The 27011-nt window shown below is 36.6% G+C and overlaps 1 protein-coding gene across 1 annotated transcript in view; it reads right to left on the bottom strand.

The window, feature by feature from the left end:
* Positions 1-10695: 10695 nt before the first annotated feature.
* N4BP2 (NEDD4 binding protein 2) overlaps positions 10696-27011 on the bottom strand; it is an 86370-nt gene continuing 70054 nt past the window's right edge. Inside the window, exons 17-20 of the mRNA XM_040625114.1 lie at positions 26248-26416; positions 19198-19321; positions 13584-13706; positions 10696-10969 (exon numbers count right to left, since the gene is read on the bottom strand). Of these exons, the coding sequence (XP_040481048.1) occupies positions 10936-10969; positions 13584-13706; positions 19198-19321; positions 26248-26416 (450 nt within the window). The 3' untranslated portion in view covers positions 10696-10935. The remainder of the gene's footprint in view (positions 10970-13583; positions 13707-19197; positions 19322-26247; positions 26417-27011) is intronic.

Raw genomic sequence — 27011 nt, forward strand, 5'->3', positions numbered from 1 at the left:
GAGGAATATAAATTTAGACGTTAGAAAACATTCCTTCCACTATCATTTATAACTAGTAAGACTTAAAATTTTGAAACCATAAAGTGATTGTAACCATTCAGACATCGACCAGACTTTACACCCCTAAAGAGAAAGATCGCCAACGTGATACTCTTTTTGAAATAATAGCAGAACAAATATCAAACTTGGACGGAAAACATCTTTGTCAAGAAAAACAAAACTACTTTCCCTGATGATAATAGGGTCATCATTTTGACTCAAGTCTATTTCTGCTAATATAGCTGTTGAAACTGGAAATTCCCCAATATCACCTACAAAAGCTCTATAGAGATGCTGCGGCTTTCTAGATCGACCCCGAATCACAGCCCTTCCCGTTGTTCCACATTTTGTCCTTCAGAATCTACATACACATGCAACATTGCCACACACACTCCCCATTTTTTTATCCCTACTATTAGCACTTTCTTGTATTTGTACATAGGTAGGTAGGTAGGTAGGTAGGTAGGTAGGTAGGTAGGTAGGTATGTGTGTACTTTCATCTTCTTGTTCACCTCCGCCCTCCATCTAGGCCCTCAACCAAAGTTAACTACCTGCTGTTTATCTCTACATGGCTTCCCTCCACTCATATAATCATAATATACACATATATCAGAGTTGCCATTAACTGTTACAAAAATAGAATTATAGATAGATAGATGATAGATTCTCTCTCTCTCTCTCTCTCTATATATATATATATATATTGTCTGTTTAACAATAATAAATCATGGAATACCCTCAGGTTAACTGGTATACATCTATGGCAAATTCTATTTTCCAAAAATAGCCACAACAATATATCCTGTCCCACACGTTGTTCCAGAAACTGCCCACTCACCTATAAAAAATGTGGAGTCAAAAAACCAAATAAAAATAAAATAAAAACTTGGAGTCTATTTCCCTCCTCTTGAACCTTGGTGGGCCTGCGACTGTCTTGACAGATTGTGGCAGAGTGATGCTGTGTGATAGAATTCTAAGACTAGGTTAGAAAAGATGATAGAGCCTCAACCTGTTTCTATCTCTTTCTTCTTCTCCTCCCTCTCCCCTTCCCCCTCCCCTTTCTTTTTCCTCTTTCTCTCTTCCTCCCCCTCCTCCTTCTTGCCCACTCCCTCCCCCTCTGCCTCCTCCCTCTCTCGGCTACCGTGTTGTGCAGAAGTCCAGGTTCCTCTGGGAGCCCATGTGTAGAACTTCTAGTAGACAGCTCTAGTTAAGGTTTCAGCCAACAAGCCAGACGGCCAGACATGGAAGTGAAGGAGGCTTCGGATAATTCCAGATCCCTTTCGTGACGCCCCCGTCTGCTTTCCACACGAGGCCTCAGACACCACAGAGAATAGACAAACCATCTCCGCTGTGCTTGGAGACTCTATGTGCCTCCTCCAAATCTCCGACGCACAGAATCCATGAGGGTAATAAAATTGTGGTTTTAGGTCAGTAAGTTTTGAGGGAACTTTGTTACAATATATTGCGGGAAGAGAACTGACTTGTCCATTCTAGTGGCTGTGTAGTGTTTCACAGCTTGCTATAATATGGCTGCTTTAATAATTACATTTGCAAAGGTGTTCACTTTGTTTCCAGTTTTTGTCACTACAAATATCCTTGCAATAAATATCCTTGAATATATATCTTGAGATTTACGTTTTTATTTCCGTGACAATTGTAGAGTAGAATTGCTGTGTATTTTGATTTTTACTAGTTCTTTTCTTACCCTCTGGTTCATAAGGGGTTTATGGGGGGGGACACTTTTGATTTATTTATCTTTCTTTTCTAATGTCTTTTATGGTTCTTTTCTAATTTATTAAGATGAACACTGAATTCCTGTATTTTTAATCTTTGCGTACAACTTTTTTTTTTTTTTTAAAGTAGGCTCCACACCCAGTGCGGAGCCCAACGCAGGGCTTGAAGTCATGACCCTGAGATCAAGACCTGAGCTGAGATCAAGAGTCAGATGTTTACTCGAAGAGCCATCCAGGTGCCCCCGCATAACGCTTTCTTTGGGTCTTGAAGGTTTGGTTATGCTGGGTTTTCCTTTTTTACTTTAGAGTTTACAATTTCAATTTTAGTTTCTAATTTGATCTAAGAAATTATTTACAAGGGTAGTCTTAAGTTTCAAATAACTGGTTAAACTGTCTTTTTAAAATTTATTTCTGATTTCATTAATTTTCTTCTAATTTCATAGGAATGTGACCTGTAAAATCTCTACTTTTAAATTTCTTTTTTTTGTGTGTGTGTGTGGAAAAGTTTATGATCAGTTTTGTAAGTAGTGAATGGCTATTTGGAAATATATATGTAATCTTTATTTAAAGAATGTAAGATTCTGAAAAAATAATGTAAGATTCTATATATATTTATTAAAGTATATGTGTTGATTATATGCCTTGGTATGATGTTACTTTTTTTCTTTTTGTCTACTAGGTCCATCTATTTCTGAAAACAGTATAGTACAAATCCACTCTAATTTCATGTTTATGAAATTATCTTTACATTACTAATAATATTTTTGTTTACATATATTTAGCTGTTATGTTGTTTGGTGCATATCTTCACTATGTTATGCCCTTCATAGGAAATGTTCTTCTTCCTGTTCATTAATAGTTCCACCTGGCTGGTGTTAATACTGCCTCTCCTAGTTTTGTTTGTTTGTTTGTTTGTGTGGTATTGCTTTTCCAATCTCTATATTTTAGAATATTTCTTTATTATGGTAAGTGTTTCCTATGGACAACGTATAGCTGGGGCTTGCTTTTAATCTAATGTAACATATCTTTGGATAGGAAAACTGAGTTCATTTACATTTAATATAATCTCTGTTATTCTTGATTTTATTTCTTCTCTCTTGTTTTTGCTTACTATTGAACATACTTTATGTATTCCCCTATTTCCTTTCATTTATATTTACTAGTATGATCAAGTTATAATTTATTCCTTTTTTCCCCTTATTAATTTCAAAATTATATACCTTCCCATTCCATTAGTGGTTATCTTCCTTTTTATTTTCTGAAAAGATATGATTTCCCTACCATGTTATTCTATTTCCTGGTACTTTCCCTCCACCTCAGCAAGATAATACTTCTAGAATGCTTTTACTTTCCACTCCCTTCTCCCAACCCCACTTTTTGGGTTTTGCTGAGAAATTGTGCAACTTTTACTTCCAGGCTGTCATTAGTAGAGTCACATTTATCTTAAGAGTCTTTATTTAACACATATAGTACATATTCCCAGTCATTCCATTATTATCCACATATATTACAAGGCTCACTATTCACTCACCACTTTTTCCTTTCTACATCATGTTCTCCTTTCTTGAGATCTCTATTCTTATTAATTTGTTGTTTAGTTACAGCCCTCTTTTCATAGTTTTCTTGGACGGTGTATGAGTGATATATTCTTGGAATCCTTACATTTCTGCATTCCTTCCCCCCCGGCAGGTGAATGATGCTAGGCTGGAAAGAGACCTACCTCTTTGGTTACATTCCTTTTCTCTTAATAGGGATAGACATTATTCCACTGTCTGATGCCAGTCTGATTCTTCTCCCTGTGTAAATTATTTCTTCTTTCAGTCTAGAAGCTTACAAGGTTTTGCTCTTCAACCTTGGGGTTCAGGAATTCTGTCAGTGTATGTTTAAAGTGTGTGTCTTTTCTCATCAACTCTGCCTGAAACTTACAGACACTTTCAACTGCAAATACAAGTTTTCATTCAGCTTAGGAAAATTTTCATCTATTACATTTGGTTTTTCCCTTGTAATGCACTCTGGAACTCCTCTGACCCACACATTAGATCTCTGGATTTGTCCTCTTTCTTCCAGCAGTTAGAGTATTCATTTAAGAATTTGAAAAGGGGGACACCTGGGTGGCTCAGTTGGTTAGGCATCTCCCTTTGGCTCCCATCATAATCCCAGCGTCCTGGGATGAAGCCCCGCATCGGGCTCCTTGCTCAGCGAGGAGCCTGCTTCTCCCTCTGCCTGCCCCTCCCCCTGCTTGTGCTCTCTCTCTCTCTCTGACAATAAAAATCTTTAAAATTTTTTTAAAAATGAAATAAAATAAAAAAGAATTTGAGAAGGTATATTAATGCTTTCCTGATAATACTGGATCATCACCAACATAAGCTAAATTATCTGATTATAACATTTGGTACTACACTGTAGCCTAAAGTGAAATATAATAATATGCATATCATTTGCATACTAGATAACTCACTCTATCAAGGTTGGCTTTTTTCACTCTATTTTAAAATATGCATCTATTAATTTAGTTATGTCTGTTTTTTTAAAAATATTTTTGAAGCACTATACACACAGTCTTTTTAAGAATCTGTTCAGATAATAGAAGTAAAGTCTCCCTCTCCTACCTCTGACACCACAGGCCCACCCCTAAGGCAACCTGCTCCTCACAGTTTCTTACAAAACCTTTCAGAAATTCTTCATGTATAACAGGGACAACAATTATTACTATAGAAAAATCCATATCTTCTTTCCATTCTCCTACCTACTAACAAAACATTTTGACGTTTGCACCCTGATCCCTTCCCACTTCCTACGTTCATACCTCCCACTGCCTTATTATGCAGATGGGACAAACAGGAGTGGGGGACTTACAAATGAAGAAGCAAAGAAGTTGAGGTAGGAGATTTATATCCAACAAGCCCAAGCCTACTCACTGCAGGGAGAAGAAAAAAAAGGAAGAAAGAAAAGAAATGGAAAGAAGGGTAGAGGGGTGATAGACGAGGACTAGCACTGGTAGAAATATCAGGGGGGCTTTTGGCAAAAGGGGGGAGACAGAGGCTTTGGGGTGTGTGCGTATAGGATTACGAGAGAGTGGGAGACAGACTAGATGGATATGCAGACTTAAAGAGGTGTTCATGCAAGTTATGTTTTATATACCTTGTGTTGTATAAAATACAAGTGTTTCATATAAACTTTTCGAGGAATACAAAGATTAGAATTACTTTCAATGTCTTATAAGTAAGCATAAGACCCTCTGAGGTTGTCATTTGAGGTCTCAAATCTATTCTGTTCATTTTATGTGTGAGTTTGCATTCATGTATGTATGTGTATACGTATGTGTGTGTTTAGAAAGAGACGTATAGTATATAGATTTATCTATATGTATCTTTTTTAAAAAAATTTTATTACTACTTTTTAAGGAAGCTCTACATCCAATGTGGGTCTTGAACTCACAACTCCGAGATCAAGAGTCACATGCTTCACTGATGGAGCCAGCCAGCCGCCCCTACATATACGCTTAAAAAAAAAAAAACACACAAAAGTGTAAATACCTTGCTTCTTTTCCCTTTAAATATATAGATTGATTGATTTCTATCCTGCCTATGTCCTAAAAAGATTTGAGTTAGTTTACAAAAAAATCATAGGCAAATTTTTAACACGACTCCAAGGACAAGAAGCAAAAAGTAAAAGGGCGAAGGGAGAAAATATAATCAGAAATTCTAGCGAATAGTTTCGTTTCATGACTGTAGTAAAAAATTAATAAGGTACTTTAAAAATAGATTCCTAAGTAACCAAATCCAAATATTATTTTTGAAGAGAAGAAATTAATTTTACCTAAGAAAGACAAAACAATGAGAAGAAAAATTCAGCCCAGAGCTTAAAAAGACACTGAGAGCTTCTTACTCTGCAGTTTCGTCCACATCCGAATCTTAGCAAAGAGATTCAGGAGACTGCCATCGATTCTCAGTTGTTTATACAAGCAGAGAAACTAAGATCAACCAAACTAGTGGGTAATTTTTAAAGTATATTTTATTGGGGTTTTTTTGTTGTTGTTTTTTGTTTTTATCCTGAGGGATAAATGATCAGGAAAGAAGTGTGCAAACAAAACAATGAAGTCCTGCTGCAAAGAACTGTTTCGGAAAGGCCTGGGAAATTGTTCATTTCCCACAATCCTCTCAGCTCCTCCCGATGACCCCATCCATCTCAACCCTCCAGTGTGTGCAAAACAGTAGATTAAAGCAGAATAATCCTTATAAATCTTTCCTCAAAGCGGAGTTGTGTTGAGTCAGATCCTATCAGTGTGAAGGATGGGGACCATGCAAATAAAGAAAACATGCTTTAATCCATCCATACTTTAGGCGGATGGCTTTCAATCTTCCCCTCCACTTCATTGCCTGTCACCTTCCTGTGCGGTACGTACCTTAAATGGATGATCCAGAAATTTGATATCACTTCCGTGACCTTCTCCACTCTGATAACCATCAACTCCATGCTCAGCCACAAATCAAACTATGTTGGGAACAAATATCCGCAGTCCTAATATCTTGAATTCTGATATTCTCTCCCTTCCTACAACCTCCTGCCACCTTCCCTCTCCCCAGTCTGTTCTTCACCTCCACAGCACCTTCACTATTCACCTCCACCTCCCCCACTCCATCGGCCCCTCTAGATTCCACTTGACTCCTTACCCAGTCTGTACCTCACAATCAACCATTTCACTTTATACATACAGCATCCTGAATTCCTTCTCCCTTCCTTTCCACACTGACTCCCTGCCATACCTGTTTGGCAATCACTAACCTTGCTTAACCCAAATGATGTCTATTTCTCCTCCCTTCTGAAAATCGGAGAAAAACCACTTAATTGATATAAAAAGCAAGTACCAGGTGTTGAGGATATACAGCTCTCAATCCAAAACCTGGTTCTGCTATTTATTAGCTGGGAAAGTTTGGGCAAGCAACATCATCTCTCTGAACATCTGTTTCCTTACCTGTAAAATGGGGTATTATCTGTTAGGACACTTGCAGCCGTAACAGAAAATCCAAGCAAAAGGAGCTTATTGTCTTCCGTAATAAAGTGGTTAAAAATCAGTCCCAGGGTTAATTCAGTGGCTCTGTGATGTCATCAAGAACAAAGATTCCTTCCTCTTCTGCTCCACCGTCCTCAGCACATTGACTTGGGCCTTAGGCCTATCTCTTCATGTCATTAAATTGGTGACTGCAATTCCAGGCATTACATACAGACACAGTCTTGCTGAAGAAGAGTGCACTTCCTCCCATGTGCCTCTCTGTATTAGTGAAGGAAACCTTTCCTAGAACCCTCCTAGAATTCTCCTTGGGTCCCTTGGGCTTCGTCAAATATCCACCCTTTAGCCAATCACTGGCAAAAGGAAATGGGATCACGATTTTCTTCTCAACCAATCAGAATGCACTTTCTGGGGCTAGAGAGGGGTGGAGCTTTCCTAAGCATATTGCCATCAGATACCTAAACAAAAAAAGCTGTGATAATAAGAATATCTGTGTGTAGGCCAACAACCTCTGCCATTTGGGCAATAATACCTGTTCCACAGGATGGTTATAAAGATTATACTGGAAATATTTGCAAAGTACTAGGGATACCTGGCACATGGTAGACATGATGGTTTTTAAAGATGTCCACAAATTCTTTCACATTCTTTCCTTCAAAAAGTAGAGCTAATTCCCCTATCCTTGAATGTGGACTATACCTAGTGACTGGGTTCTAACAAATAGAATCTGGCAAAAGCAACAGTGTAAGATTGCCAACACTAGGTCATAAAAGGCACTGCAGCTTCTGTTTTGCTCTCCTGGGTTGCCCACTCTGGAAAAAGCTGCCCTGTTGTAAGGACACTCAAGCAGCCTGTGGAGAAGCCCACACAGGGAGAAATTAAAGATTACCACCAACAACCAGCACCAATTTACAAGCCATGTGAAAAGCCATCACCACGGAAGTGAATTTCTCAGCCCCAGTCAAGCCTTCAATGGACAGATGCACCAAGGCACAGCTTGGCTGCAACCTCATGAAAGCCTCCAACCCAGAACGACCCCAGCTAGGCCACTCCAAGAATCCTGGGAAACTGAGAATCATAATTTTCGTTGTTTTAAGCCACTAAGTTTGAGAAGAGTCATTTTTGTTGTTCTAAGCCACTAAGTTTTGAAATGATTTTTTTACACAGCAATATATAACTCATACAGATTCTGGTAGCAAACAGGGGTTCTGCTATAATGAAAACTTTAAAATGCAAGAGTAGCTTTGTAACTTGGCAGTGGACAGAAGCTGGAAGAACTTGGACGAGAGAATTAGTGAAGACTTAAAGGGCCCTGAAGAGACGGCCAGTGAGGGTGGGAAGGTTCATGAGTTTACTATGACAGACCAGGTAAAATGTATCTTGATTTTCTCCATAAATTTTAAGTCTGACCATTGCTGAGAGGTAATATGAATCCTGGTTAAATGCACAGGCTTTGAAGACTGACTGCCTTGATTTGAATCCTGGTTCCATCACCTCTTCTCTATATTAGGCAAGTTGCTTAACCACTTTATGCCTCAATTTCCCCCAGTAGATTTTTATGAGGATTAAATAAGTTGCTGCAGGTAAACTATAAATGAATGAATGAATGAAAGATATAGGGTTTCTTTCTGTGTCCCATGGCAGAGTTGATTATGGTTGAGGACCTGCAAACCAGGATTGGGGTAGAAGCCAAGGAACATTACCTTGAGTAGCCAAAAAAAGAAAAAAGTCTTTGTGATCGGCTATCCCACTACAGTAGCATTTTTTAGGTGTGGCCCACCTGCATTAGAATCATTGGGGTATTTATTTAAAATTTGGGGCCCTACCTTCAGAGATTGATTCAGGAAATCTAAAGGAGGGCAGAAACCTGTATTTTAACTGAGCCTTTTGTGGATGATTCTTGTGTTCACTGAAGTTTGAAAACCACTGTCCCGGGGAAAGGGAGTCCAGGTAAATAGCCCAAAGATTAATCTCTTTGAACCCTACTGTTTTATCTTTAAAATGAAGGCAAAATTGCCCATTCTTCTCCACAATTTATCCATTTGTGTTTTACTATACAAATAAGGTACATTAAATAATAATGTGCATTATTTGCCATTGAGTGAAGTTAATGCTCCTGAAAGATCCGCTATGTTTATCCTGGACTCGTGGCAGCCCCTGGCATACATCTACATACCCCAGTTGACATACAAGCTTTTCTGATAACTACATCAACCCATTTTTAGTGTCTGATTTGACAAGTACCATCAGTATTGTAAATATGGACATTTAATTCATCCTCTGCTCCGCTTTCTTCTAATGAGCCTTTTTGTACTATAGAGACGGAGAAATTTAAAACTACATTTCCCAGACCCCTCTGGCAGGTAAAAACCTGGATATAAAATAGTGTCCACCCGTTAGATGTACTCTTATGAATAAACGTGGGTGGCAGAAGTTGAAGGCCCTCTATATACTGCTATGTCTCAATTCTGATAAAACATCGAGTCATGGAGAGGTGACGGTTTTCAGCAACGGTTTTCTGGTGTCTGGTCACCAACTCTGGGTACCCTGAGAGCCACGTGAGGCAACGGTGCCATGGCGGACTTTTAGTTAGGGCAGAGGAACAGGAGGTTAATTCGCAGTGTTCTGGAAGCCATTCTGTGAGCCAAGTCTAGGGTTTACTTCTCTAGCTCTTCTGACTTTAAAAAAACTTATTATAGTTTTGAATACATTCAGAAGTAGAACCAGAGACTAATAAAACCCCAGCTTCAACATTTACCAACTTAGGTCAATCTTATAAGAATCCCCCACACCCACTTCATCTTATTTTCAAGTATACTACCCCAGACATTGTATCATTTTAGGTATTTCACCATGAGTCTCTTTTTCAAAAAGTTAAGACTCTAAAAAATATATCACTCTGAGATGACAGAACATATTGGTTTCTGCCCCCAATTCCTGGCACAGCGCTCCTGAAACCCTTGTAGTAATTTCCTAAGTGATAAAAATAGTAGGAGCATCTCTTCACTCTGTCTTTGACCCCATCCCTGACACAGGGCTCCTAAAACCCCTGAGTTTTCTAAGTGATAAAAGCACTAGGAGCATCTTTTCTTCTATTGAGGTGACTCTGGGGTGGGCTCCTGGTTGGAGACTGGTCCCCAGAAAGACCAAACCATGATCAGAAGCTTGGAATTTTCAGTCCCAGCCCTCATCCTGAGATGGGAAAGGGGCTGGAAATGGGAGTTAATAATTGATCTTGCCTATGTGAGGAAGTCTCCATAAATTCCAATACTATGGGGTTTGGAGAGCTTTCCAGATGGATGAACACATCCAAATAGGAAGGGAGACACACCCCAACTCCATAGAGACAGAAGCCCCTGCACTCGGGACCCTCCCAGACCTCACCCAGTATCTCTTCATCTGGCTGTTCATCTGTGTCCTTTATCACACCCTTTAATAATCTGGTATGCATAAGGAAGTGTTACCCTGAGTTCTGTGAGCAACTCTAGCAAGTGTATCAAACCATGAGAAGGGGGTTGTGGGAACCCCCCATTTATAGCCAAGTTGGACAGAAGTTGTGGGTCACCTGGGGACCTACTACTCGCAACTGGCGTCTGAGGTGGCAGGACAGTCTTGTGGGACTGAACCCTTAACTTGGGGATGTCATCTCCAGGTAGACAGTGTAAGAACTGAGCTGAATTGTAGACACCCAACTTAGATCAAGAGAATTGCTTGGTGTGGGGGAAAAACTCCACAAATTTGGTGACCTGAGGAAGGTGATTTGTGTGAGTAGTAAAAAGACACAGAAAAGAAACACACAGGGGGAAGAACTGGGTTTTCCCTATACAAGAAAGAGATGGGGGGGGGAATGTATTTTTACCCTAAAATGACTACAATATCATCATCCCTAAAATAAATAAAGAGATAAATGGATAAAGAAATAGATCTTTAATATAATTAAGTGTCCAGTCAATGTTCACATTGCCAATTGTCTTGCTATTGTCATTAAAAAAATTTTTTGCTGAACAAATGAAGTCCACAAATTGCAACTGGTTGATATGCCTCTTCCATCTTAATGTATAGGTTCCCTTTCCATCTGTGTGGGTTTTTTCCTTTGTAACTTATTCGAAGAAACTGTGCTGTTACAGCATCCCACAGTCTGTATTTTGGTGGTTACATCCATGGTGTTGACATACTCCTCTGTCCTCTGTAATTCATATAAATTGGCTGTTAGATCTACAGGCTTGATCAGATTTAGGTTCAATTTGGTTTTGTTTCCACTGATTTTTGAGTCCCCAATTCTATATATTAGATACCTTTTTGGGAGAGTAGAAGCTACCAAACAAAACAAAACAAAACAAAAAGCATAATATTGTGTATTTGATCAGATGGACAACTACAAGGCCTACCTCACATCATTGCTTTTGCTTTACTGCCCTTCACAGATCCTGCGATTTTACAAAATGAAGGTTTGTGGCAACCCTCCATCAAGCAAGTCTATTGGTGCCATTTTTCCAACAGCATTTGCTCATTTTTATCTGTCATATTTTGGTAATTCTCACAATATTTCAAGCTTTTTCATTATTATTATATTTGTTATGGTGATCTGTGATCAGTATCTTTATGTTACTACTGTAATTGTTGGGGGGGCACGAACCGTGTTCACAGAAGATGGCAAACTTAACTGGTAAATGTTGTATGTGTTCTGACTGTCCTCATTGGCTGCTCCCCCATCTGTCTCCCTCTCCTTAGGCCTCCCTATTCCCTGAGACACAGTAATAATGAAATTAGGCCAATTAATAACCCTACAATTGCCTCTAAGTGTTCAACTGAAAGGACGAGTCACACGTCACTCCCTTTAAATCAAAAACTAAAAATGATTCAGCTTAGTGAGAAAGACCTGTCGAAAGCCAAGACAGGCCAAAAGCAAGACCTCTTGTCCCAGTTAGCCAAGCTGCAAATGCAAAGGGAAAGTTCTTGAAAGGAAATGAGAAGTGCTACTTCAGTGAACACATGAATAGGAGAGTGAAACAGCCTTACTGCTGATACGGAGAAAGTCTGAGTGGTCTGGAGAGAAGATCAAACCAGCCACATAATTCCCTTAGGCCAAAGCCCAATCCAGAGCAAGATCCTAACTCTCTTCAATTCTGTGAAAGCTGAGAGGGGAGGAAGCTGCAAGAAAAGCAGCAGAGGGTGGTTCATGAGGTCTGGGGAAAGAAGCTGCCTCCAAAACATCGAAGTGCCGGTAAAGCAGCAAGTGCTGATGTAGCAGCTGCAGCAAGTTACCCGGAGGATCCAGTTAAGACCACGAACAAGGTGGTTACACTGAACAACAGGGTTTTGATGTAGACGAAACAGCCTTCCAACAGCTACTGCAGCTGGTGTCTTCAAGTTGAGGCTTTCTTTCATTTACCATTCCAAAAACCTAGGGCCCTTAACAATTACGCGAAGTCTACTCTCCCTATGCTCTACCAACAGGACAACAAAGCCTGGATGACAGCACATCTGTTATAACATGGTTTACTGAATATTTTACGCCCACAGTTGAGACCCACTGCTCAGAAAAAAAAAAGATTCCTTTCAAAATATGACTACTCATCAACAATGCACCTGGTCACCCAAGAGCTCTGATGGAGATGCGCGAGATTATTGTTGTGTTCATGCCTGCTAACACAGTATCCATTCTGCAGCCCATGGATCAAGGAGTCATTCTGACCTTCAGGTCTTATTATTTTTAAGAAATGTATTTCATAAGGCTATAGCTGCCATAGACAGTAATTGCTCTGATGGCCCCGAAGAGAAAGGATTGGAGAAAGGATTCACCATTCTCAATGCCATTAAGAACACTCCTGATTCATGGGAAGAGGTCAAAATATCAACATCAACGGGAGTTTGGGAGCAGCTGATTCCAACTCACATGGATGTAGAGGGATTCAAGACCTCAGTGGAAAAAACAACTGTAGGTACAGTGCAAACAGCAAAAGAACTAGAATGAGAAGTGGAGCCTGCAGATGGGACTATAATCTCATAAAACCTGAAGAGATGAGAAGTTGCTTCTTATGGATGAGCAAAGAAAGTGGTTTCTTGAAATGGAATCTACTCCTGGTGAAGAAGCTATGAAGATTGCTGAAATGACAATAAAGGATTTACACTATCAAAAAAACTTTGTTGATAAAGCAGTGGCAGGGTTTGAGAGGACTGACTCCAATTCTGAAAGGTCAGCAGGGGGTAAAATGCTATCCAACACCACATGACACAAGGAATTCATCATAAAAGGAAGAGTCAATCAATGCAGCAAACTTTTTGTCTTATTTTAAGAAATTGCTACAACCACCTCAAACCTTCAGGAACCACCACCCTAATCAGCCATGTTTGGTTAGTGATATCTTTTGAATATTTAAGTTAAAATACATAGAACTGTGATTTCCTTTTTATTATCCCTAGCACAGGGTAATCATCAACAAAGATATGTTGAAGGAAAGCATCAAGAACTGATTTTCACATTATTTGCATCCAACGATCAAAAATGATGTGGCAGAAACTGCTACGAATTTCCCTAATACACATTCTCTTTCCTCCAACAGAATGCCCTAATTTTAGCTGAACATATAGACTGAAATAAAGACAATTTCTCAGCCTCTCTTACAGCTAGATGTGACCACATGACTAAGTTCCAGCCAGTAAGATGTAAATGGAAGTGTTGTATGGCAACTTCCAAAAATCTTCTACAAAAGATCACTGGCATTTGCCCATTGCTCCTTTCTTCTTTGTCCTTCCTCGAACAGAATGCAGATGTGATTATTAAAGCTCTCGCTACCCACCCTGGTTTAGGAATCGAGGACCACACGCTGGGTATGATGAGTGGTGAGCTAAAATAAAAGGATCCTCGATCTCCAAAAACTTCATGGAAAAGAGTACAGCCATCGGTCCTGCAGTCTCTATCTCTGGAATTTTATACGAAGAGAGAAATAAGCTTTTAGCTTTGTCATTGGGGAAAACCCCATGATACCACCGTTTCCTTTGTATAAAGGAGAAAGGCAGATTTATAAATGGCAGTTTTTCAAAGACATATACTGTGGAGCCACATCTCTCTTAGTTGGGGATAATAGGATATTATTTCATTTCACGTAACTATTCTTATTTTTATGAAAAATATAATTGCTCTATAGTGGGAGTCAGAGAACCCAGGTTCAAGTCTTACCTCTGCCCTTAATGAGCAAATGAGTCAACTTCTCTAAGGCTTTGTACACTGGGTAATAGGATTCTCTTGAGCCTTAAAATATAACATATATGGAAATGTTTCATCGTATAAACTACACACAGATAGTTGATGAGAATTATAAGATACCTGTGGATATAAACTCTGTCTCAGATTGTATCCCCAGTAACAAGTGTTCAATAAGTACTTGTTGAATAGATACTTTGAAGTCCTTGCTAAATGAGCGAATTGTTCTGCTTTGGAGTGAAAGTTCAACGGTCTTTAATATTAATTAAAGTATTAACTTGAGTTTCTTGGAGCCACAATTCTTAATTTTGCCATCAGTCAAAAGATACAAAGGTATGAAAAAAATAAACCTAGCTAATCCATTTATCTAGTTCAAAACTGGACCCCGGTTTGCTATAGCAAAATAACTTAAGAATACAAGTTGTGGTACAGAAATAAAATTCTTATGACGAAATTACGATGTTACTCATAAAGACATATTTTAACATTTAAACCACTAGCCCTACCACATCAAATGAAGGACTTCCTCACACTGGACTGTGGCTAAAGTATTTTATTAAATTAAGTATGTAATTTGCAAATGGTTTCATAAGAAATTTTTAAAGCAAAGTTATAAAACATTTTCAATAAAAAAGTACAGAGTTAACAGCAAAATTACATATTCTTTATAGTACAAATAAAAACATTTCATTTCTGATATACTGTCTGAAAATCTTGTAATAGACTCTCCAACTGATAGCTGCAATATTACATTTTAATGAGAAGTTTCACGGTTAATTCAATCATTTGTTAATAACAGGTTCATCATTTGGACCGTAAAAGTCAACTGCTCAACTCTAAAGAAAATAATAAAATTTGTCATTATATAATGTTACAAAAGGCTCTTCGGGATTCCAGCCTCATTTCTCTACTAAATTCCATAGAGGCATTAAGTAATATGTAAACTTGAATTACATTTTAAAAATAAGCACCATTGACATACATTCTACATAAATTTACTTTACCTTTTAAATGACACTTTTCTGGCCACACAAACATTTAAATCTGTTTTCTTTACCATGTAAATAAAAATAAGCAATAACCACTACACAGAAAATTACCAAACTTCACCTCATTGCACAATGGAAAAGCACTTAGAAAAAGCACTTGGAATAAACAGCACACATTTTTGTGTCTTTTTTATACATTTTGTCATTTTCTTAAATTGAGAGCAGTTAAAACATTGTCAGAGCAATTTCCTGAGTCTCAAAGTTTCCAATTTCCAGCTCAGAAATAACCAATCTTTCTATTATACATGTCCTTTTTCTAAGCACACAAAACACTTGAATTTAAAAAGAGAAAGACCAAAATAAGGACTGGGAGCAATCTAACAGAAGAATTGCTTAGCTTTTCTTCTCAACATGTGTTACAATATACAAGACACTTTAAAGTATAAGTCAGAATTTCTACTATATAATAAGTCCTATATCTAAAGGCCATAGAACTGCAAATAGTATGGAAACACTAATAAATTGATAAAACCTCAACTTAAAAATAATATAGAGATATATGAAGAGCCAATAAATCCAAGACAACATGCTTCCAAGTCTCATGTTGAAGTAACGAAGTGGATGAATTGAAAATACTGTTAAAGTGTCTCAAGTCCAACCCACTTCCCCTGTGGTTTCCACATTAGTTCTCTTTTTTCTCCTAGTCGATACAGGTGAGACTACTGAAAAGATCTAACTGGTACTAAAACCTTCCAAACTACAGAAGTGTTGCACTTTTAGAAGATCGATACACTTGCAAAGAGCCATTCTAATGAGTCACAAACATACCAATACCTGAAAACTTCAAAAATCCCCAAGCTGTCTTTACTTTTGACACACAGGTTTGGAAAGGAGCAAGAAAAGAATTTGATAATCCCCGAACCTTTGGCATATAGGATTTAGAAATGGACAAAACAAGAAAGGAGCAACTATACAATTTTCTTTCATAATTATGTGTTGTTTAAACTATGCTAGACAGTGGGGTGGGAGGCAGTTTAGAATTAAACAACTTCATAAAAACACGAGATGCTCAAAATTTGCCTACTTATAAATGATGATTAATAAAAATACCCTAGATTTACAAAAAAAAAAAAGCCTAAAATTAAGGTTGGTACAGCAGAAAACAGCTTCTTTCATTTGTTTCTGCCCACAAAATACCTCACTTCTTGTTCTTTTTGATTGCTCCCACGTTAATCATAACAACACTGAAATAAATCTAGCTGAAGTGCACAAAAGCGACACTTTTTTAAACAGGGTAAAGAAATAGAAAAACATGGAAAGTAAGGATGCAGCTGCACACACTCAAATAACTACAGGTTTTAGCATTGCTATTCACATTTCTTAAATCATATTAATTTATACGTAGAAATATTTTACTTCAATAACAACTTTAGTTTTATAATAAGTTCTTGAATTGCTTTATTTTTAATGTATACAACTCTTCTAGACATTGCAAAAAACATATGCTAAACTGTTGGCACTTTTTTTAACAAATTATTATCAAATATAAGAATAATATTTCAATACCACTCACTAAATAATAACCATATTTTTATTTTTGTGGAAATAAATTTAATGATACAGCTCTTTTAAAAGCATGCTTTCATGATATATAAAAACGAGTTTTTGAGTTTTATTTTCATAAAAATGTCTGTTCTTTCGGGAAACCATTCTGTAATTCAGGATTCTTTCAGTAACAACTCAACCCTGTAATTTCTGATCCAAATGATTTTTAAGCTTATCAAAAAGCAACACAACCATTTGTTAAATTACATGTGTTGGAAGTATTCTCCATATCCAAAGTCAAATTTATTTAAGCCATTGTTTCATGTTGGAAAATTATACTTTACCACACTAAACTTGTGTAAACGAAATTAAAATTGACATACTAACAGGACTTTTTAGCTCGCACACAAAAAAGGAAGTCAATGAAAGTTTCCCTTCAGAAAGTTGGTTCATTTTAAAAACAAAGGTAAAAAATTTGTAAATTGTAAAGATTCCTTTTAAGATTATATCAAAAATGTCTTATTTGCTTTAAATTAATAGAGGGCTCTGACCTACTGCAGTTTAGAAATCATATGCTTCAAATATAAAATATAGCTTTTCAGTACCGTCTTAAATACCATTTACACAGACAGCTCTAGAAGCAGTTCTATATGACACCAATACTTGGTAGATTATCAAACCATTTCTCCTTCTCTAAAAACTTTTCTGCCTACAGAAGGTATAAAACTGTAATATAATCTCAGGCTCCAACTTTCCTCCTAGAAAATGCACACACACAGAACAAAAGGTAAGAGATCAAGATCATATACAAAATAGAAGAAAGTGCAAACGGCATGTCTTCCTTCCTGTAGGATATGGCAAAGTGAAACGATTTTTTGTATTTAGTTTTGAAATCAAAAAGTATCCAAGTGTTTTTGTTAAATTTCTTTTCTTTTATTATTACTACTACTACTACTACTACTACTACTACTACTACTTCTCCTTCTTTTAATACAAGGCTTTGATGCGTATGAACCAGGTCTCAAAGCACTTTAAAATACCTTTCAAAAATGCCTTTAGGATTTTACTAAATGTTAAACAACAATTAATACAAAGGTAACATTTTCTCTCTGAGAAAGAATCAGAGTACTTCAAACTTTAAAACTGCAGCTGATACTTTTCTTAGACAATTTATAATCAATAAAAATTCTCATTAATATTTTTAACAGACAACATATTTGCCATTTGATTCAGTAAAAAATTAAATTTCTCTTGAATTCTGAAAAACATCATCATAATGTTTTTATTATAACTGGACATTTCTAATAAACACGTTTACAGTAAAATTGACTAAATTTACCACAAATAAAACTAACTTTAACCTACAAACCTTCACACTTCTAAGTCAAAGACGTTTATTTTACTTTAGCATGACTTTCAAGCACCCTGGTTTAATTTCAGAGAACCTACAGAAATGAGAAAAGAGTTATTTTAGGTAAAATTTCAAACTGGTTAAGGAATATATCATGCATGTAATCAATTCCAAGTGTCTATGCTAAATATTTACTATCAAAGTATTCTCCTTTATTAAGACAATCACCCAGGACCAATATCTATGCTTATGTACCTTTTAATCCATTGTAAAAATAAACAATCCTAAGGCTAGGGGTTACTACTCCTAACTTAGTAGTTATTTAAGATTTTTCAAAACTCTCCAGCCTGAATTTGACCTTCATGAAGAAGAGCACGCTGTATGAAGGATAAGATGATGTCTGCATTACATTGTTTCTATGCATTGAGTACTAAAAAGAAATCTCTAACATAATCTGTAAGTCTGATTCATCAGGCCATGAAATGCTTCCCAAGTCCTTCGGTGTGAAATTTAAAAAACACTAGCCTCTACAATAGACCATTAATCCCAACATGATAATGTTCTAGTCCAACTACTCCTTTTGTAACAGAAACTCTAAAATGTCATCTGTTTTCATGGTCAGAATTAATGCTACCATTTTCTATAATGTAGCCAAACAACATTTTATTACATGGCATAAAATATGCTACGCTAACTAAAAGTAGAAGTAGGGGGAGGTTGGTACCTAATGATAAACATCCTCAGGGAATCTATCCATCAACAGATCTTTATTCTTGGACTTTTCTTGTCATTTCCTGTTATTGAATAATAATCACTTAATGAAAAAGGGCATTTCATGTTTGTCAGTTAAGATTATTAACAGCACTTGACTTATGAAGATGTATAAATTCATATTGACTGGAGTGCTTCTGCTCAAGTTTAAAAAATCCAAATTATAATCATATTTTAGCAGAAACCCCCAATTCCTTCCAAAATCCACAAATAAATAAATAGTAACTTTATGATACATATAATCTAATTATCTTGGATAATACATTATCAAAGAAACACAAATTATACTACTTTCTGTTAGATTTTAAATTTATAATGGAAATAGTTTTGTCAGGTGATTACTTCAACAAGAAACATTTGTCTTTCCTTTCAGGTTTTCTGAACATCATAAATCCAGCAGGGAATGTTGTATCATAATTTAAGCATGAATTTGTGGCTAATATCAGATGGTTAAATTTAGTTAACTATTTTAATAAATCATCTGAGCATACTATTAGTGTTTACTATCTGTATATGGGCAACTGCCATTATCAATAACAGAAGCCTATACTCACCTGAAGCTATGGCTTGTGAGGTATTTAATGACCGCTGGTTTAATGCGAGCAACTCCTCCTTGGCTGTGGTTTCCTCTCCCCGTTATCACAGAGAGATAGGACTTACCACCATTCTGCTTAAATTCTGTTACAACAGGAATTGGAACAGTTAAAATTCATTTACCTTATATTCTCAATAGAAAACAAACCTGAACTACTCAAACACACACGAAATTACTTTGATGGGGATTTAGAGATTTATAAATTCAAAAAGCCCCCAAATTAAGGTTTTTAAATCTATGTTTCATCTCTACTGTTTCAGTATGGACGCCTCAAAGCAACTCATCCACCTAAAACAAGTGAGACTTCCTCCCCGTGGGAAACTGTGGGAAAGGAGATTTCGTGTGCGCCCGAGTTTCTCTCTGAAATAATGGTAATGACAACAATATTAATGGTATCTAACAGTTATTACATACTTGGAGTCAGGCATTGCTTTAAGCAACTTAATTTACTAAGAATCTTCACAATGACCCTTGTAATTTAATACTCTGAAGCCAGCCAGCTTTGGTCTGATTAGCAGCTCTGCTAATGAGCGTGGACAAGTTACTTAGCCTATGGGATACAGTCTTACTGTTAAAGATAATTGCTAAGAAACTCTTCCAAGAGCACCCAGCTGGCTGAGTCAGAAGAGCACGAGACTCTTGATCTCAGGGTTGTGAGTTCAAGCCCTATGTTGGGTATAGAGATCACTAAAAAAATAAATAAAAAAAAAGAAAAAGAAAAGAAAAAAAAAAAAACACTTCCAGAGAGATGATTTTTAAATATTAAATGAGCCTAGGCCTCTTATAAGAATACAACTCCTGCTCTGGATATGACTGTGTGAAAATCAAGTGTAGAAACCCAAAAAGTTAGTAACAGCGGCAATAAAATAACAAAAACAGTGTTAAATAGGAGTTGATTTAATGAATTTAATAAATATTCGTTCCTCAGTCATAAATAGCACAAATTTTGCATAAAATACATATACACATAATATATTCTATATTCTGCTCATTAAGTTGCCCTGAGACTCCAGTAGATCCACAAAGTTTTTCAAGTCTCCTATCTCCAAAGCAATCTTTAGCCTCAAATTTAAAGAGGATATGTTGCTCTTGCATTTCTAATTTCTTCTTTGCTTAAGATCTCCATTTCTTTCTTTCTTTTTTTCAAGATTTTATTTATTTATATGAGAGACTATGAACAAGGCAGGGAGGGAGGGGCAGAGGGAGACAGAGAGGGAGAAGCCGACTCCCCGCTAAGCAGGGAGTCCAACACAGGGCTTGATCCCAGGACCCTGGGATCATGACCTGAGCCAAAGGCAGATGCTTAACCAACTGAGCCACCCAGGCACTCCAAGATCTCCATTTCTACTCTAGTCCATACCCATTACTTCAAGCAATATTTTGTTCAAAATTCAACTTTTCCTGGGTGCTGCCTACACAGGGTATTCACTTAGTAAAAAGTTTTTATGCTATACAATTATTACTTGTACACTGTTCTTCATGGATGTGCTATTACAGAGTTTACTTTTTAAAAAAAAATCACATCTCTCAACTATCCATAATTCACTCTCATCACTCCTTCACTGCTGCTCCCCTTATCAGTTAGGGCAGCCATTTATACCACCTCATTTCTAAATTCACTGCTCTGAAAATGTTCCACAGTTGAACTGCATGCCTCAGATAAAAATAGGCATTCAAAGGATGTTTGTCGAATGAATTAGTGTATATGTTTAAAGATTCCCAAATTTCAGGCTGTTCCTAACATTTTATCACCTTTAAAAAAAAATATTTAACTCATTTTTAAGCATAACTCAGATTTCTTATCATTTCATTTATAAATATTTCAGTGCATATTTCAAAAAGGACTAAAAAAAATCACAATATCACCATCATATCTTAAAAATAGTTCCTTAATATCATGTTTCTAAAAATGGCTAAAAGTTTCCCTCAAAAAAATGTTTTTACAGTGGTTGCTTAAATCACGGTTGAAACAGGTCCACACATTGCATTTGGTTGGTATATTTCTGAAGTAACTTTTAATCTAAATGTTCTCCCTCCTCCTGGGTTTTTCTTTACAATTTGTTGAAAAACTTGAATCATTTATCCTAGATTTTCACAGTCTGAATATTGTTGATTGCATCGCCATGGTACCATTTAACCTGTTCCTCTGTTCCCTATAAAACCCTACAAAGTAGTAAAAACTTCGTAGGTGCTGGTGATGCATACTCCAATCAGAAGGCACATAAAGGCCAAATATCTTTTTTGTTGTTCACTCCCAAGTTTGACAATCATCTTTTACAACTAAAAGCAATGGAGGGCAGAGCCACAGATTGTCTCCTGGATGTATTTCTATTCACAATACTACCATCTGGTGGTGACTGACAGCGCCTACAGACTACCACAGGTGGCAATACTCACAAGGATGAGTCTGGTTTCACAAAGGGTTTGTATCTTGGGTCTGACCAAGTATCACCTTACACAAGTTATTTAACTCTTAAAAAAAAGATTTTTTTAATTGAGATACAATTATTATAACATAAAGTTCAGGATTTTAAAATGTACAATTCAGTGGTTTTTAGTATAGTACCATATCATGCAACCATAAACACTAAAGCCAGAACATTCAATCATCTCAGAAAGAAATTCTGTACGTGTTAGCAGTCACTCCCCAGTCTATACTTTCTAGCCCCAGCAACCACTAATGTACTTTCTGTCTTATTGGTTTGTCTATTCTGAACATTTTATATGAATGGTAATCATATAAAAAGTGGCCCTTTTGTACCTGACTTCTTTCACAAAGCATGTTTACAAGGCTCATCCATGTTGCAGCATGTATCGCTACTTGGTTTCTTTTTGTGGCTGAATAATATTCCATTGTTTAGACACACCAAATTTTGTTTGTCCTCTCATCAGTTGATGGACATTTGGTTGTTTCCACTTTTTGGCTATTGTGAACATTCATGCACAAGTTTGTGTGTGGATGAATTGTGTTTTCAATTTTCTTGTGCACATAACTAAAAGTAGAACTGCTGGGTTATACGGTAACTCTTATGTTTAACCTTTTGAGGAATGCCAACCTTTTCCACCATGGCTGCACCATTTAACATTCCCACTAGTAACATAAAGGGTTCAGGGACACCTGGGTGGCTCAGTTGGTTAAGTGTCTGCCTTCGGCTCAGGTCATGATTCCAGGGTCCTGGGATTGAGTCCCATATCGGGCTCCTTGCTCAGCGGGGAGCCTGCTTCTCCCTCTGCCTGCTGCTCCCCCTGCTTGTGCTCTCTGGCAAATAATAAATAAAATTTAAAAAAAGGGGGGGGGTTCCAATTCTCCACATCCTTACCAACACTTAACTATTTCCATTTTATTAAACTTTTTAAATCATCAGTTTCCTCATCTATAAAATGAAAGGAATACCTATGCTTTATTCAGTCATTTATTTAAAAGTTTTTCTGGGGTTTTGAATGAAATTCAACAATGATAGTTCAATAATCATTACTGACTCAATTCCTGGCCATGAAGACAGAGTTTAATAATCAACTATACAATAAGCTTTTTATATAAATACTGTGATGCAAGAGTCCTGCCTGCAAGAGGCTTTTAATAGGGAGCCTGGACGTCAAGAAATGAGTGTAGATAAACAGAAAAGGAGGAAGAGCAAACGCAATATGAGAATGGGGATGCAGGCAAAGAACAGATTACACAGGGTTTGGGGAGTTTATGCTAAATGTAACACGGCTACTTGTACTTTTGTATCACGATGCTAATTATTATGTAACTATCTGCTCACTGTCACCCACCCTACTAGACAGCAAACTCCATAAAAATAGGGACCATGTGTCTAACTGCTCTATCCTTGATGCCTAGAATATGTAAGATAATCAAAATTTTTGTTGAGTAAATTATTTATTCATCCTTTACAGAGTATTCTAACACTTCTCTAACAGTTTTTCTTTTCTCCATGTTAAATTTCTCTTAAATTTTTTCTTTTCTAATCTTTATTATTACTGTTTTCTAGATTTTCTCAAAGATTTCCAAAATTCTATTTAAAAAAACTACTGGGGGAGGGGGATCCTTTGCTTTATCAAAAAATATCTGCTAATAGGGGTGCCTGGTTGGCTCAGTCAGTTAAGCGTCTGTCTTTGGCTCAGGTCATGATCTCCGGGTCCTGGGATCAAGCCCCGAGTTGGGCTCTCTGCTCAGCAGGGTGTTTGCTTCTCTCTCTCTCGCTCTGCCTCAGCTTCCTGCTCATTCTTTCTCTCTTTCTCAAAATTTTAAAAACCTTTAAAAAAATGTCTGCTGATAAACACAGAATGAACACAAATTATAAAACACAGAATGAACACAAATTATAAAACACCATTATGCAACTACCAATATAATAATTGATTCAGTCAGTCAAGGATCGTCAATGGATGCTAAAATTACTAGGTGAAATACTACAAGAGAACAGTTAGTTATTCACACAGTTGCAAAGTTATCAATTGCCAAAAACTACTAGTTAATTACAAAGAAAACGTACATTTACATAGAGAAATCTAACAGAGTCCCACCTTAGCTAAGAAATCAAATTTAACATCACCAATAATGGGGCAAACTGACCATATTATGTCTTTTGATGTGTTCATCAAGGACGACTCAACATCACCTATGTAGTATTTTTGCCAAAAAAATTAACTGAATCTAATCATGAGGAAAGAATCAGACAAAACTGTAGGTCAATCTACCAAAAGCTGGGAGTCTTCAAAATGTCAACAACATAGAAGACAAAATATAGGCAGAGAACTATTACTATTTTTTCTTAAGTAATAATCTCTACACCCAATGTGGAACTTGAACTCACGACCCTGAGATAAGAGTCATATGCTCCACTGACTGAGCCAGCCAGGTGCCCCAAACTATTTCTATATTACTGGAGGCTACAGACATGGGGCAACCAACTGGAACATATATATGATGTTTGACTGGATCCTCGCTTGAGGGGGGAAAAAATGGCACAGTCATTTCCATACAGCTGGAGAAATGTGAATGTGCCCCGTATGTTAGACAATATTATTATAACAATGTTAAATACCTTAAAAGTAACAATGGTACTGTGATTATGTAGAAGAATGGATTTGTTCTCAAGAGATAAACATGCTGAGGTATTTAGAGGTAAGTACCACGATATTTAACAACTTATTTTCAAATGGTTCAGCAAAAAGCAATTTTAAACAGATTAAGCAAATGAGGCCAAAGGTTAACAACTGGTCAATCTAGGTAAAAGATATAGGGATGTTTATTATATGATTATTTCAACTTCTCTACGGGTTCTTAATTTTTCAATATAAAAAGCCAGGAAAAAAGATAGCAATAAGAGTATACATGTTGATATGGAAAGTAAAGCTCACTGTGACATTAGAACTAAACGTCTCTGAGTAGAGGAATGGATACATTATGATGCACTCACAGAATACCGTACAGCAGTCACAATAAAAACACAATACCATCAACATGAGTATATCTTGAAAACTATATTGGGTGAAAATAAACAGTTTGGTTGAAGGTATATTGTGAAACCTTGTACATTCATTTTTTAAAATTCACAAAAGAAATACTACAGACTGATAATTGATGAATGTACATATAGTAAAGGTATTTTAAAAACTAGACAGGAACCAAAGTGAAAGATGTTGATTTCCACTAGAAAAAGAAGGAAGAAAGAGAAAATGATTGGGAAGAATAGGGGCACCTGGCTGGCTCAGTCAGTAGAGCATGCCGACTCTTGACCTCAGAGCTGTGGGTTTAAGCCTCACACTGGGTGTAAAGATTACTTAAAAAAAAAAAATCTCAAAAATAACTTGAAAGACTACAAAGGGAAGAGTAAAAATAAAATATAAAGCATACATGGTAAGATGTTATCACTTGTTACTTGGATTCATGAGTACACAGGTATTTTATTAGATTACTGTGAGCTTTTCAACATGGTTTTTAAGGTAAACAGATGAATTTCCAACCTTTAATTAATCATATTTAATCAAATATTTAATTGATTGCAAATGATACATGTTGAATTGGTAAACCTGTATAAAGTATAGTACAAAGCCTCCCTACACACATATTACATATATAATTTATATATGTATAAATTAACCAGAACACTATAGCTGTCAGTGACAGGGCAGGGTTATGGAACTACGAGGTCACAGCTGAGGCATGGGACTCCATGTCTCCACAATAAAATGGCAGATAAAGAAAAAGCCAAATTGAGAATTCAAAAATACTCTAGTAGTGGTAAAAGAAGATGACTTCTAGTATTGGAGTCTGAAGTAACTAAAACAGATCGAATTTTTCTAAATGCTAACATCTGATAATGAAAAAGAAACAAGATACTTTAATGCATATGAAGTACATGATATTGGATGGGGAAAGATCCTCATCCAAAGCCCCTGGAAGAGGTAGAACTTAGAGAAGAGACAGGTAGTGGCCCTTCCTTGACCTGCAAAGACAAAATACAAGCAGAAAGGGAGAAAAGGAGCACCGCCATAATGCAAACACTCAGAAAGCCTACCTTCTGTGATAATTCTGTAAAAATCCTATCACCTTATTTACTTCTGCATTTTATTGAACACCTATTGAACGGACATCCAATAAACATCTATTAGCTTTAATAAATGTCTACTGAACAAAGAAGTGTGATATTCCTGAAAGGAGCCATTTATAAGTCACAGAGGATTCACAGATTATACCATGCCCTCCCTTTAACAAATATGGCAAAGGAATACAAATATAACTGAAATAGGGAGTTACCTAACGAGAATTTAAATAAAAACTTGAAACAAACAAATACGAAATAGGGAAATAAGAAGAAAATGTTAATGACCATGCCAGTGAGAACTGTTTTCCCTTGAAGAATGAACCTAATACAAACATCTATAAATGTGACATAGATATCCTCAGCCTGCAAATTCAGATTCTCCTGAATTGGCACGTTTACCAATATAAGCAAGAACTTATTTTCTATTAAAAATCTGTCATTACCACAAGTCCTACCTTCAGTTTTCTGCTGTAAAACTGTCATCAAATGTTCTATAGCTTCATCCACATGCAGCCCATGGAGATCTAAAACATTCTGTGGCAGCAGGGAGGCATTGACTTTCTCAAAAATCTCCACGGCAGCAAGGTGATTGGCTTCTTTCATCTTCTGCTCATGGAGACTACCCTTTTATTATAAACAGATCACCAGTAAACACTTTTGCAATTTGCTACTTAGAAGGCAAATGAGGAAACAAACAGTGCCCCAAATAAAAGGTAGAACAAAAAAAGGAACAACAAATCAAAAATTTTAAATAATGCAACGTACTAATATGCAAGAATGCACCAAAATTTAGGTGAATTTTGGTGAATTAATAACATAGTTCTTAAAACACTAAATCATCATTTCTAACATATTTCCTGATCCAAAAATCATAGAAGAGGAAGACTTAAATAAACATCACCTATTTCAAGAAGGAATCCATTAGTTCATCCTTCGATAATCCTGATCTCATTCAACACCTTGTGGTTACCCCTAAAGCCATCCCTCAAGGTATGTTATTGGGGCTCACAGGGTTATAACAGTTTGGGACCTTTCTCCACTCAATTACAAAAAGCAAGCCATATGGAACCACAAAGCTAAAAAGGAAATCAGACAGGTTTCTTGTCATACCATGTCCAATAAGCCCGAGTCAAAATTTTACTTCCCTGGAAGATATTAATGCAACTCTTTTTCTGACCATAAAAGTGATACAGTACTAAAAATTCAAACATGATAGAAA

Source organism: Ursus maritimus, unplaced genomic scaffold (assembly GCF_017311325.1).
Source record: "Ursus maritimus isolate PB19 unplaced genomic scaffold, ASM1731132v1 scaffold_8, whole genome shotgun sequence".
NCBI lineage: Eukaryota > Metazoa > Chordata > Mammalia > Carnivora > Ursidae > Ursus > Ursus maritimus.